Source organism: Microtus ochrogaster, chromosome 2, assembly GCF_000317375.1.
Source record: "Microtus ochrogaster isolate Prairie Vole_2 chromosome 2, MicOch1.0, whole genome shotgun sequence".
Lineage (NCBI taxonomy): Eukaryota > Metazoa > Chordata > Mammalia > Rodentia > Cricetidae > Microtus > Microtus ochrogaster.
This window is the reverse complement of record NC_022010.1, coordinates 66,799,153-66,813,596: the sequence shown is the minus strand read 5'-3', so window position 1 is coordinate 66,813,596 and position 14,444 is coordinate 66,799,153. Positions and strand designations below refer to the sequence as shown.

General features: G+C 43.1%; 1 protein-coding gene and 1 non-coding gene across 2 annotated transcripts; one reads left to right on the top strand and one right to left on the bottom strand.

The window, feature by feature from the left end:
* Positions 1-743: 743 nt before the first annotated feature.
* Positions 744-12,046, top strand: Csta (cystatin A). The gene is made up of 3 exons (XM_005345080.2): positions 744-821; positions 8,078-8,179; positions 11,918-12,046. The coding sequence occupies exons 1-3, from the start codon at positions 756-758 to the stop codon at positions 12,044-12,046; spliced, it is 297 nt and encodes a 98-aa protein (XP_005345137.1). The 5' UTR covers positions 744-755.
* Positions 12,047-12,164: 118 nt separating this feature from the next.
* On the bottom strand, positions 12,165-12,266 carry LOC113458324. The gene has a single exon (XR_003378711.1). It is a non-coding gene; the product is annotated as a U6 spliceosomal RNA (small nuclear RNA).
* Between the last annotated feature and the right edge of the window lie 2,178 nt (positions 12,267-14,444).

Below are 14,444 nucleotides of genomic sequence, written 5' to 3'. Positions count from 1 at the left end.
TGAACGACAAAAATCTAGCTGTCTTGGCCTGGGGACATAGCTCATCTGGAAGATGACAAAGTTGGCACCCAAAAAGCCCTGGATTTAATCTCCACATAAACTGGGCATGATACATGCCTGTAATCCCAGCACTCTGCAGGTAGAGGCAAGAGAACTAGAAGTTCAAGATTCATAGTGATTTCAAAGCCAGCCCTGAATACATGAAATCCCTTCTTAAAAACAAACAAGAGAATCAATAGCAGAAGAAAAAGAAATAAAGATTATTTCCTATTTATTCTTTGTGTTTGGGGATACGCATTTTAGAAACTAAAAGTTCTCCAGATAGACTGTTTTGTTGTCTGTATAAAGCTGAGTGAATTCTAAACAACCGGACTTGACATTTTTAACTATTCTCTTCAAAGACCTCTTTGAGCTTTAAACATATTTGGCAACTCTGGTTACCCGTGTTACTCCTCATATGGCACAACAGGATGAAAAAAAAATTGGCACAGAGAACAGGGAGGAACCCATACTAACCAGGCCTGAATTCTGGGCACACCCACTTATTCACTCCCCCCACCTCATCGTTGCCCCCCACCCCCAGCTCCACTCAGCCAGAAGACTTGCCTGAGGCCACACTCATTTCCCAGTCCCTCCGCTGGTGTGGAAGTGAACACCTTTTATAGGAGGAGTTTAGCAACTCCTTTTAAACCCCGAGTCTAGGTGCTCGAGATCATTTCCTCTCAGCCTCCTGCCCAGCCAAGAAGCCACTCAGAATGATCCCAGGAGGCTTGACAGAGGCCAGACCGGCCACGCCAGAAATCCAGGAGATTACTGATAAGGTGAGTAGGGGCAATTTCAGGAAAAAGTTTGATCCCCAATCAAGCTTTCATCATTGGGTTTGTAATTTGTCCTTGTGTTAAAAGAGTGTGGGAAATTACAGAAACCAGAAATGTGTGTGTTTTATTCAGACTTTTGTGCAGCTAAAGGTGGAACATTCAGCCTTTTCAGAGAAATGTCAACATTCCCCAAGTAAAAGTGGCCAGGTCACACTGTTTACCGCAGCCTCAGCTTCCCCATTTGCTGAAGGGGAATTTGTAAAATGGTCTCTAAACCCTTACCTCACAAGTGTGATCCCAGGAGCTCGGATGCACTTGCTCATGGGGTTTTCCAGTCTCACTAACTGAAGCCAATCTGTGTGAGCACCTAAGGCTGCTAAAGACTCCTAAGTTTATTCCCAGGATGCTGTGCGCACCACACCAGCAGTCAAAACAGAACTCAATGTTTATAGGCGGTTAATACATCTTGCTTAAGTCTCATCTATATAAAAAATGTGTTGCGTGATTTATAAAAAAGAAATACATGCAAACTCTGGGTGTAGGTTTGTAATCTGTTGTCGCCTTCTCTTCTTGCATCATTTTGTTTTTCCTCCCTGAAACATCATCCCAGCAGACAAGATCAGTTTGTTGTTTGTTTGCCTGTTTGAGACTGGGTCTTGCTGTATCCTGGCTGGCCTATCCCTTAGTAACCCAGGCTGGCCTCAAACTCGGCACTTCAGCCTCAGCTTCCTCAGTGCTAGGGTTAGAGGCACACATCACAATGGTGGGCATCATTGGCTTCTATGTGAGCAGAAAAGATAGGAGCTTTCGTGTTTAGGGTACTGCACATTCTAGAGGAGGTCACCAGCCTAAAATTCAGGGGCTAAGTATTTAAGGTTCTTACCCATAGGTTTATTTCAATAAATACTTTGGAGCATTTTATTTATGAAGAAGACAGTGCTAAAAATCTGTGCACCTTTGTTAGAATCCTCGCATGCAGTCGGTGTTCTCAAACTTGAATGTGCACGTGAGTCACTTGTGGCTCTCGACAGAGTGCAGATCTGACTGGAGAGGGCTGGACGGGCCTGCATGTCCACATTTCTTCCAGGCCCTTAGGAGCCGCGGTTACTCCTACCTACTACTTCACTTTCCGGTAGGACCAGATATCTGACATCCTAGGAGGTTGGTGAGAGATGAGACTTCAAAATAGGGTACCAAGGAAAGGCCCTCCATTTCGTTCGTAGGAAGGGATAAGAGGACTAATTAAAATAATGCACACAAAAATTGTTTCAAGAACAAATATCACCGATGAGACATCGTTGCTGTTTATGTAGCCTGAAAAAAAAAATCCCCTAACCTGAAAAATCCCCCTGAGATGTTCCAGGAACCAGAGCTGGGTGGGGGGGGGAGCTAGGGAAATACAATTACTTTAAATCTAGACAATACAGCAGATTTTAATGGTCCTTTGATATTTGATCTCCTGATTAGCTGGAATAATTGTTCTATTTTGAAATGGGGGCGTGTGTCTTGCTGTTTCTCAGAGTGGTCCCAGCTTCATAGGTTCAAGTGATCCTCCTGCCTCTCATCTCCCAAGTACTTGAGACTAGAGGAATGTGTCATCCTGCCGGTCTAGGGTAGTTTTTAAGTATAATAATTTTACGAGTTCTTTGAGAATTTCATATATACATACAATGTATTTTGATCATATAATTTTTCAAAGTTAGGAAGCTACCGGAAGGGTGTACCTTGCTACTGACATCATCTCTGGATGGCATCTTCGGTGATAAAATTAATTTAGAAATGGGTTCATGCAGCTTCAGAGAAGCAAAATGAGAAATAGATTTAACAAGGCCACCTCACCCCAGGAAGGAGTCGTAAAAGCCTTGACTTCCATTCCACTTTCCATTTGATCTTCAAAGCCCTGGGGCATAAAAGGCCTTACATCCCAGTTTTAGATGATGAAACTGAGAGTCACCCAGTTAAGAGAAGGATCTGTCCTTTCCACGGCATGGCCTCCACACCTGGGGAGCTTTCGCAGGTGTGAGGGGAGAGAGTGCAGCAGACTCGCCTTCTCCACGCAAGCCGTGGCCTCAGGTTTAAACCACAATGCAAGCTGCCTAGATATGAACCATTTCATGGTGGGGGCACTTCCTGAGTCTCTCTTAGGCGTCTAGAAACAGACCACAGACTGTAGAAGCTGCATAAAGGGCTATAAGGCATATAACCACAACTCCTGCAAAATTAACAGTATAGAGGAAGTCAAGCTATCTAGGGTATGTTATAAAACAAAACGTAGTTAAGTGCTCTTTCATAATCATAGGTTTAAGACTAAAAAAGACATTAGCCATGGCTGTCAAGCCCTTTACTGGCAGGGGAACAAGTACAGTGTAGTGGCTCAGCTCCCAGAATCACTCATCTGTCCTCTCTTGCTGGAGACAGCCTTAGGGGACAATCCCCTCCCCACCACGTGTTGGGATGTGGAGAAGCAGGCAGTAAAGTGTATATTTTAGGAAGCATATTCTCAGTCATATCAATCATTCCCCCTCCAAAAAACCCATGAGGCAGATACTACTGAAGTCCTTGTTAAGTCAAGAGAGTGAATCCATACCTCCAAGATTATGGTTGGCTGAGACCCCACACAGGGTCAGGCCAGGGGGGTTAGCACATCCCTAGAATGATTTTTAGGGGTCCTAGAGATAATCTCCACAGCCTGTCGTTTACATTGTACTTTTATTTTAAAATACATTTTTCGTATTTTTAAAAATCCACTGTTAAATGTTCTTAGGAGAGACAACGAAGGAAGGAAGGAAGGAATTTATTTTAAAATACATTTTTCGTATTTTTAAAAATCCACTGTTAAATGTTCTTAGGAGAGACAACTCTTGGCTGCCTCTGCCTTTTGCAGAGAACTTGGTAATGGAGGAACAATGGAAGGAAGACCCCAGGAGGAAGGAAGGAAAGGTTGCCCAGAGAGAAGGGAAAGTGCCATGGAGAAGTGGCACCTGCATGCCCCGGAAAGGCAGACAGGGGCTTTGGGATCGGGAGGATGTGAGGATTTTCAGGGCAGACAAGGATTCCTAAAGTTTGTCACTCAGAAAACATTATCAGGTGGCAAGATGGCTCAGCAACCCAGCCCATATGATGGAGTGCATCAACTCCCAAAGGTGGTCATCTGATGCTCACATGCATGCCCCAACACACACACACACACACACACACACACACACACACACACACACACACAACTGTTCACGTGATTTTTTTAAATGTTCATTATTGCCTGGTGGTGGTGGTGCACACCTTTAATCCCAGCACTCAGCAGGCAGAGGCAGGAGGATCTCTGTGAGTTCGAGCCATTCTGGTCTACAGAGTAAGTTCCAGGACAGCCAGGGCTATATAGAAAGACCTTGTCTTGGAAAAAAAATAATAAAAAGTTGTTACATAATCAAATAAAAAGACATATACATCCCATCCATGAAAAATTATAACATGTGTAATGAAAGACCAAATAAACAGATTGCCCCAACAGCAAAACCAGATTGCAGTTGGTGATCTTTTATTGTCTATGTAGGTAGTCACTGGAAGAGAATTCCAGGTATGTTTACCTGAGCAAAAGAAATGTTATTTTAAGGATTATTTTTAGAAGCAAAGGCTATGATCACACATGCAAATGCATGGCACACTGCACATGCTCATCTTCATGTCGGACACCTGGTTGCTGAACACCATTCCTGCCAACACACTTAGCATGAGTTTTGTTAGCTGGGACACCACACAGACACCACATCGGCACAACAGGGCACACCCTGGGCTTGAGCATGTCATGACTCCTGTTGATGTCATCTACAGATTCTCTCCAACCTAAGCTTCCTAGTCAGCCACTTCTGCTGTCCCATCCTCAGAGAACCTGGCATTCAGCCACGCCAGCGTTCTCAAGGCGCCCACCTCCCGTCTCTATCAGAACATGGCTGGATCCTCTTGGCCATTTGTCCCTGACAAGTATCTTCATGTACTCCTCTACTGTGATTCCCGTGATCCTGTGAGCTGTGACGTTCCAATCTTCAATTAGAGGTCACTCCCACGGCCCTCGCTTCCTCCTCCTCCACTTCTGTTCCAGGAAGTCCCAGGACCACAGGAAGCTCACCATTCCAGCATGATGAATGAGTGTCCGTGTCATGGCAGGACCCTGGGGACAGCAGCGTGTCCTTTCGGTTCTATTTGTTGCCGTTTTCCTAGAAACCTACACCTTCTCCCCATCGTGTCATCCTTGTCCTATGCCCCCCCCCATCCTCCCATGGGTTCCCCAGCAGGTTTCTCAGTTCTTTCTGGCATCTGGCAAAGACATACCCCAGTTTATCATATTGCTTCAGGTCCATCTTCCCTCCAGTCCTACACTGTCTTTTCCTCCACTCAGAGTCTAGGGACTTCTTGTGTCGGGCACACTTTTCTTCATACTTCCTTTAAGACTTATCAGTTTACAAATGTCCATGAGACATGTCCCACTAACTTTACCATATTTTTCACTGCTCCATTTTCACACTGTGAAATTCCCTTAAATATTGCCTATCTACCTTGTAGCCATGTCTTCTAGCCAATCCCCTCTGAAGAAGGATGGCAGACTGGGGAAAGTCATTAAGGTTGGATGCCCCATGGCTCAAATCTTCAGGTCCTAGAAAATGAACAGCACTTGGAAAAGCCGGAAGAACTCTGGAACTGTGTTTCTTGGATGTCCCGTCCTCTGATGGAGGACAGAGCGACAAACACATAGGTTCCAGCCATCATCAGAAACTGCAGGCCGTGAAAGGAGAAGGGCTCCTGACTGTCACACCAGGCTCCCTCAATGCCAAACTACTTTCAGAATCTTAAATGTTCTCTAGCAATCTCCCCACCCTTATCTTCCCCTACTTCCCAACTCCCAGTCAGCATCCAGGCCCATAGCATCCCACATTAAAGGATGCAAATGCATGCTGCTACAAAGGGGAAGGAGGCTGCACCTTCCGCAGTGAACCAGAGGTGGGGCAGCTTGTAAGGAAACAAGTCGGAGCATTTGAAATCAGTTCCCTCATGGAAAATTCTGGGCCTGTGATTGACACAAGAACAATGAAGAAAATGCAATTTGGATCCGTTAATAGGAGAGATAGAAATAAGCCCCGGGACCATTAAATGTTCTGTCTCACAAGGCAACACAATTTTGTAGGTGTGATTAGGCAGAAACAGTAAGATGGTGTGCCCAAAGTACTCATAAGATCTTTACAAAAACCACATAGAAATCCCGTATTCTGATTTGTAAATACAATTTTTTTAGATGGGGAAACCTAAAGCTATTATTATGTATGTGTTAGAACTGATTAAATAAGTAAATAGATGATGAATGTAAGCCAGGCTTCATCCTCAGTAATCGAGAGAGGAGTTACTGCCAACGGGAGGTGTGCCACACCCCTTTAGTCCCAGTACTCAGGAGACAGAGGCAAGTGGATCTCTGAGTTTGAGGTCAGCCTGATCTACAGAGAGAGTTCCAGAACAGTTGTCATTATTTCTTAAGCAACACAGAGTAACTGTTTACTAGGTGTTTCATTGTATTAGTTGGTCTAAGTGGTTCAGAGATGAGTTAAAGCATGTGAGAAGGTGTGCATTTAAATTCCATGATAATTTAACATGAGAAATCCGAGCATCTTGCTATCTACAGGGGATCCCAGAACCAATCCCCTACAGATACCAAGGGACAACTGTAGGTGTCACATACAACTGTATGTGCACACGAAGAAGAGTCTGGTTAGTGTTCTAGTGCCACATAGGGAGGAAGAACTCATAAAAGGATGGAGCCACACTGAAAAGACACCAGGTTGAGGGAGATCTCAACAGACAAGTGGAAGACAATAATAGAGAAGAATTCTAATTAACAAACACATAAGGAATGGGAGAAAAAATTCTAAATTATTATTTGGCAAAAGCATGTTGTCAAGAAGCATGTCAAAGTTAAGGGATGAAGGCCTGATGAGAAATAGTCTCCTCTGTGATGAGAAAATACTGTGTGGTCCAAGCATGCCTCCCCCTAGGGTTCATCAAAGAGGGATGGACAGTAACTTGCAGTAGTGAGTCCTGCCAGGCAGCCTACCCAAGAGACAGTGTCTCCATCCGCAACTGATACAATGCACTAAGGACCCACCGAGTTGTGCTGTAAAGAATGGAGAAGGCAGACACAAGAGAAGTCAGACCAACCAAAGTCAAGGGACGCCACAAATGAACAGTCCAGAGTCAGGGTTAGAATGACAAAGAAAGACCTGGGAGCCAACCCCACTGAAAGGCTAGGGAGACGTGATGTTCACGCAGTGCAGGATCCTGGAGGAGAGGGGACAGTTGAGAGACAGCTGGAAACATTTATAGACTCCTTCATGATAATATTCCACTGTAATGTTCTGGTTTGGAAGATCCTAGAATGAGTGTTGGCATGCGAGATGGAAATGCTAGGGGAAATCTAAAATCTAAATCAATTTACTTTATTATTTTATTGACTACCTAAATCAATTCATCATTTTCATCAATAATTGTGCAATCAGTTTAAAACAATAAGTAGTATTTGTTGCTGTCCTGTTTTTAATTATTAATCAAATACAGATGCAACTATTAGAGCTCTTTATTGCAAATTGTGACTATATTGGTTTCTGCTTTGCTTTTATTTTTGCATGTGTGTGCCTGCATCCGTGTGTGTGTGTGTGTGTGTGTGTGTGTGTGTGTGTGTGTGTATGTAGATCATCGCAGGACAACTTGGAGGAGTCCATTTCTTCCTTCCGCAATGTGAGTCCCAGGGATGGAATCCAGGTTGTCATTCTTTCTTGGTGACAAGTGACTTTACTCTGATGAGCTATTTGGAGGCCCTAAATTGTGATTATTTTGTAAGATCACACTGGTTTGATGTTAATTCAACCTCATGCAGTATAATTTGACTTTTAACCTGTATCATATTCTTAAAGTGTTTTTTTTTTAATGGGGAAACAAAGATTGTATCTTTTTAAATTTAGTTTATCGCTTTATTTTGAATTTTGAGGCTGGGTCTCAATTTGTAGCCTTGTTAGCCTGGAACTTTCTATATAGCCCAAGCTCCTCTTGAACAGGATATTCCTGCCTCAGTCTTCCGAATTCTGGGGTTATAGGCTTGAGCCACCATGCCAGGCTTCATCAGCATCTCTGAGGACTCCCGGTAGTGTGAGGTTCCCAGATTTGCAGCTCAGACAAACAGACTGAACCCAATCTAACATCATTTCTTCCTTTCTCTTCATAAGATCAGAGAAAAGCTAGAAGAGAAAACCAACGAGAAATATGAAAAATTTGAAGCCACCGAGTATAAAAGTCAAGTCGTCGCTGGAATCAATTACTTCATTAAGGTTAGACTCCAACCTCAGTTATCACCCGTGTGACGTTCCCTGCTGCCCCGCCTGGACCTTCATTTCCACCACTTTTCTTTGGTTAAGGCACTAGCATGACGGTTTTCGGCCATGGCTGTTTCTTCTGTAGGTAGATGTAGAGGGTAATGTCTTAGGATGTGGGAATTTTCCAAACAGTGTCTTAGAGCCTTTCCTACCTCCAAATTTCCTAATTCTATGTGTGTCCAAACCAAATGCACTTAAAGAAGGACTCCAATCATTAGTTGGAAGAATAATTCAAGCCACTTTCATCCTTTAAATAAGTGGTTAGTAATATGATTTAAATAATTCTTTTTACAACTCAAGAAGGTCCAACTTGTGGCACTCCAGCCACAGAGTATAGTCACATTTATAGTATTTTAAAAAATAAACTTTAGGAGCTGGAGAAACGATCCTGCTGTTAGGAGTGCATGCTGTTCTTGCAGAAGCCACAGGCTGTGTCCAGCACCCACATCAGAAGGCTCACAACCTCCTGACCTCCAGCTATAGGAGATCTGATTGCTCTGGCCTCTGAGGGCACCTATTCCTAGATGCTGTACACAGACACACATGCACATGAATAATTTTTTAAAAATTAAAACAAATTGTATAGCCTGTCATATCAAAAAATTAAATTAAATGGTGTCCTGATTGAGTTCCAGTGGAAAAAAAATACTTTGACTCTCCTGTGATATCAAGGGAAGCTATTAAAAAACTCAACTGTGGATAATAAATAGGAGCCATGTTTATCTCTATGTATTAACAATGACAATCTTGATTTCAAAGATAACAAATGTTGAGGTGCTTCTACCTACTCTGCTTTGTCACTGGACCAAGGCATAGTGCTATTTCTTTCTTTTTTTTAAAGTAATTAACTTCTTAAGATTTAATTTTTTAATGTATTCCGTTTTTAAAAAAATGACTTGAGTGGAGCTAGCCAGCTCAACATGTGTTGTGTATGAGGAACAGACCGGTTTGGTTCCATCACAGTTGAGTTCCTGGCGTGTTCCAGGCCTGAGGAAACTGTGGGCAAATCCCTCATCAGGAACTGCTTCTGCCCATGATCTTTCTTCATAGCCAGGAAAGAATTAGCGGTTCCGGAAAAAAAAAATTACACAAAGATAGGAATTTTCCACCAAAACTGAGACTATTTTAATAACTCTGATTATCCAAATAAATACATTTAATTAATTAATTAATTAATTTCCTCACATACTTCTTTAAAAAGCTCATTAGAAAATTATCTTGAAAATTTCTCCCCTTGAGTACCCTACTGCAGTGTGTTCACTCTCCACCCTCCCCCTCCCTTCCCCCCCTCTCCCCTCTCTGCTTCCCCCTCCCTTCCCCTCCTTCCTCCCCCCTCCCCCCTTCTACTCTTCCACTGGGCCTTAGTTCCCTTCTTCCTTCAAGCAGGCACAGAGCTCTGCGGCTCTCAGCCACTCTCTAGATTTTCTGTCCTGAGTCCCTACTGAGAGAGTTGTACAATGAAGGACTACAGGCTTTGTTGTTAGGGTTGTCCCAGGTTTGACCTTTGTTCTACTTCTTGTTCACACTTGTTTAAAATCTGTGCGACGCCAGGCGGCAGTGGCGCACGCCTTTAATCCCACCACTCAGGAGGCAGACGCAGGCGGATCTCTGTGAGTTAGAGACCAGCCTAGTCTACAAGAGCTAGTTCCAGGACAGGCTCGAAAGCTACAGAGAAATCCTGTCTCAAAAAAAAAAAACAAAATAAACAAACAAACAAATAAATTCTATGCGATGCCAACATCTCCTCCCCTGAGTCTAACCCCCTACCCTGAATGGTGGGCACAATAACCCATGGTGCCCTTAGGATGTGCAGGTACAATTCTATAAGCAGGCCATGCCCCTCTTCACTTGATCCTTATGAAAAAGCCATGAAACAAAAATAAACCACTTCTCCCAATCAGTTAGTTAGTTGGTACCAATCAGAAAACTGATCTCTAGAAAGTCAAATGACGCTAGAAGTTCACACTACTGTAAGCACAGAGCCCGGACTTCCAGCCAGAGCACTGGCTTGGGTAATGTTAGCAATGTTTGCAAAGGTTACTGCTCTTTGCCAAGGAGGAAACAAACACTTTTTTTTTTTTAAAGTAACACTGTCCAGTGAGAAGAATACAAATGCTGAGCATGGGGTACACCTGTAACCCAGTACTTAGGAGACAAGGCAGAACAATCCCAGAGTTTGAGGCTAGCCTGGGCTACATAGAGATTCTTCCTCAAAACAAAACCAGCCAACAAGAGAAGGAAAATGATGTGGATGTTGGAATCTAAGAGATCTAGGTTGAAATTTAGGCTCTGTCATTTTTTCATTGGTTTTTTTGTTGTTTGTTGTTTTGGTTTGGTTTGGTTGTTGTTTTGACACAGGGTCTCACGTATCTCTGGTGGTTGGAACTCAAATTTCGTATGTAATATAAGAATGACCTTGAGTTTCTGCTCCCCTTGCCTCCACCTCCCGATGCTTGGATTATAGTAGGCACACATCACTGGGTTTATGAGGTGCTGGTTGACTAAACCCAAGGCTTTGTACTCGATAGACAAAAACTGTGTTAACCAAGCTGCACCCCAGCTCTAGGAGTTCATCTCCTTAGTCTGTTGCTGGCATCTTTAAAACTGATACTGCCACACCTTTTTTTGAGACCTATAGTAAGCCATCAGTGTGATCAAACACACACACACAGACACACACTTTTTGTATGTTGCTCATCATAGTGTCATATATAATGGTAAACTTTGACAAAAGGCATTTTAAGACAGCGCTTTTCTGTGTAGCTTTGGAGCCTGTCCTGTCCTGGAACTCTCTCTGTAAACCAGGCTGGCTTCAAACCCAGAGATTCCCCTGCCTCCAGAGTGCTGGGATTAAAGGCATGTGACACCACTGTCCAGTGCACCTAAGCTTCTTAATTTTACTTTACAAAGGAGGTGGGCAGGCCACCCACCCCGTTCAGTTCTCAAATGCCTGGTGGGAATTCACAAAGTAGGTTCCAATACACCTTGGGTACAGGGACCCATACAGTCCACATTTTCTAAAGCAATTCTGAGGTTTTTCTCCATTATCGAGCTACATAGCAATTTCTCTCCCAAGTTAGAAGTCAGAAAACAGAATCACCAAAAATATAGGCTGCCCTCTGCATCATGAAAATCAAACGTAGTTCTGGAATGTAATTTGTACCCAGGTTATAATGAAAAGCACAATAAATTAAAAGCAGATGGAGCTCGACAGATGGCAAGAGCACTGGTTGCCCTTGCAGAGGACCTGGCTGTGGGTTCCAGCACACATGAAAGCTTACCACATCTCTAACTCCAGTTTGAGGGGAGATAGCACCCTCTGCCGGCCCCTCCAGGCATCACACACACATGGTGCGCTGAAATGCAAGCAGGCAAATTGTTCATACAAATAAAATAAATAAAATATTTTTCTAAAACGTATTAAAAACAAATCTAGGAAACACACTTCCTGCCATACTGTTAGCTACTCTTTCTCCAAACATAAGGGCTGATGGGAGCTCAGTTCACAGGCGCCACCTTGGACGGAAGTGTCATTTTAGGATGGCTTATCACATCACCTTTACAAGACAGCTGATCTGTCATACAGTGTAGATCCACGTGAATAATCTCCCCCACATCATCTTTACAAGACAGCTGATCTGTCATACAGTGTAGATCCACGTGAATAATCTCCCCCACCCTCATGTCTTTCAGGTGGATGTCGGCAATGGTAACTACGTACACGTGAAAGTCTTTCAAGGTCTTGCCGGACAAGATGAGGATTTGGTGCTTAGTGGTTACCAGACTAACAAAACCAAGGATGATGAGATCACCTACTTCTAAAGAGACCTGATTCCTCCCACTGTAGAGATGTGGCCAATAAAGAAGCATTCTTCAAATAACTGTTTTCTTCCAGTATTATTCATTTATAGTACTGACCTTTGCTTTCTTGACAATGTTTTAAAACATGGAATGCTACCTGAATTTACGTGTCACCCTTGGGCAAGGGCCATGCTAATCTGAATCATTCCGATTTTAGTACATGTGCTGCCAAAGACAGCACAGTATTGTTGGCTTAGAGCAGAAATTCCACTGTAAACAGTGCCAACTGGAAACCTTATAGAAACTAATAAGGCTCAGCTGCAATTGGGCAAAGGTTTAGTACCTCTTCATCCTCACTACAAGTGGGTTAGGTCCGTGACTGCCAGGGATGTTCTCTGTGGTTGCCCAGAACCCAGCATGCCATCTCTGCTTCCATATTTGAAAAATAAAGAGATATTTTACATGACATGTTTTGAAAGCTGCAACTGGAGCTCAATATGCAGACCAGGCTGGCCTCGAACTCAGAGATCCACCTGCCTCTGCCGCCCGAGTGTTAGAATTAAAGGCGTGCGCTGCCACCACTCAGCCTGATATTTGAATTTTGACAGATACAACATTAGTGTTATAGATAATAACACTAATAATATAGTGATCTTTGGGTCATATGATCATTTTAACAACATTAGTGCTTCCAGTGCATGGACAAAACATTTTATTTTTACTGTGTATCTCCTTTGATTCATGTTTTAGGATTTTGGGCAGCCTTATTTTCCTAATCAAATTTATTCCTAAAGGCTTGGTGAGGGTGGGAAGTTGTTACAGTGAGATTTTTCTTTTTATTAGTCTTTCAGACAGGCTACTGTTACTGTTGTGAAACACTGCTGGTGGATGTTTTGTTGTTTTTTTTAACCCAGGGTCTCACCACGCAGCCAGTGGTTGGCTTGGAATTCACTGTGTAGACCAGGCTAGTTTGATGTAACTCGGGGCTAAGGCCATCAGGGCTGGGCATTTCCTTCAGGGCAAGCTTTTTTATTATTGGTTTAATCACCAGGCTCTTCTTTATTGACCTGTGCAGATTTCCTGTTTCTTTATCCTTCAGTGTAGGTAGGGGGACATGTCTGGATATTCCTAGGTTCTTTTGGGACATACAATTGTTCCGAATAACATCCTATAGTTCCCTGTATTTCTGTGGCAGCTGCCGTATTGCCTCTACTTTGGTTGGTGAACTCATTTCCGAGGATCCCAGTTTTTGTGTTCAGTTTAGACCAAGAGCGATCAACTCTTCAATCTTTTAAAACACTGACTTTGTCTTGCTTGTTTTCGGATTTCTGTCTACTTCTGCTCTGGCTTCTATTCTCCCCTTCGTCCTTTGACCCTGGCTCGACCACAGCATCTGGCAGTTCATTTGTGATCTTTTTTGCAAACACTAAACGTGATCGCCGTTGCTCTCAGAGCCGTGTGTGCTGTATCCCATCCTACAAGTCTTGGTGTGTCCTTTCCAGTTTCTGTTGCCTTCATTTTCAGGTTTCTTTAAAAGCTATTAGTTGATCCATCAGTTGTTCCGTCATATGTTGCCTAACTGTCCTGTGTTTGCGAGTCTCCAACGTTCTTCCTGCCCGTGATTTCTACTGTCACAATGTTGTGATGAAAAAATAAATAAATGTGGGAGGCTGGGAGGAAAAAAAATAAAATAAAATCATATTAGAAATATAAGAAAAAAATAAAAAAACTGTCCAGTGCACCTAAGCTTCTTAATTTTACTTTACAAAGGAGGTGGGCAGGCCACCCACCCCGTTCAGTTCTCAAATGCCTGGTGGGAATTCACAAAGTAGGTTCCAATACACCTTGGGTACAGGGACCCATACAGTCCACATTTTCTAAAGCAATTCTGAGGTTTTTCTCCATTATCGAGCTACATAGCAATTTCTCTCCCAAGTTAGAAGTCAGAAAACAGAATCACCAAAAATATAGGCTGCCCTCTGCATCATGAAAATCAAACGTAGTTCTGGAATGTAATTTGTACCCAGGTTATAATGAAAAGCACAATAAATTAAAAGCAGATGGAGCTCGACAGATGGCAAGAGCACTGGTTGCCCTTGCAGAGGACCTGGCTGTGGGTTCCAGCACACATGAAAGCTTACCACATCTCTAACTCCAGTTTGAGGGGAGATAGCACCCTCTGCCGGCCCCTCCAGGCATCACACACACATGGTGCGCTGAAATGCAAGCAGGCAAATTGTTCATACAAATAAAATAAATAAAATATTTTTCTAAAACGTATTAAAAACAAATCTAGGAAACACACTTCCTGCCATACTGTTAGCTACTCTTTCTCCAAACATAAGGGCTGATGGGAGCTCAGTTCACAGGCGCCACCTTGGACGGAAGTGTCATTTTAGGATGGCTTATCACATCACCT

Coding starts and splice junctions, on each gene's coding strand:
- Csta (XM_005345080.2), top strand. CDS start 756: ATGATCCCAGGAGGCTTGACAGAGGCCAGACCGGCCACGCCAGAAATC. Junction 822..8,077: donor TCCAGGAGATTACTGATAAG/GTGAGTAGGGGC, acceptor TCTCTTCATAAG/ATCAGAGAAAAGCTAGAAGA. Junction 8,180..11,917: donor GAATCAATTACTTCATTAAG/GTTAGACTCCAA, acceptor CATGTCTTTCAG/GTGGATGTCGGCAATGGTAA.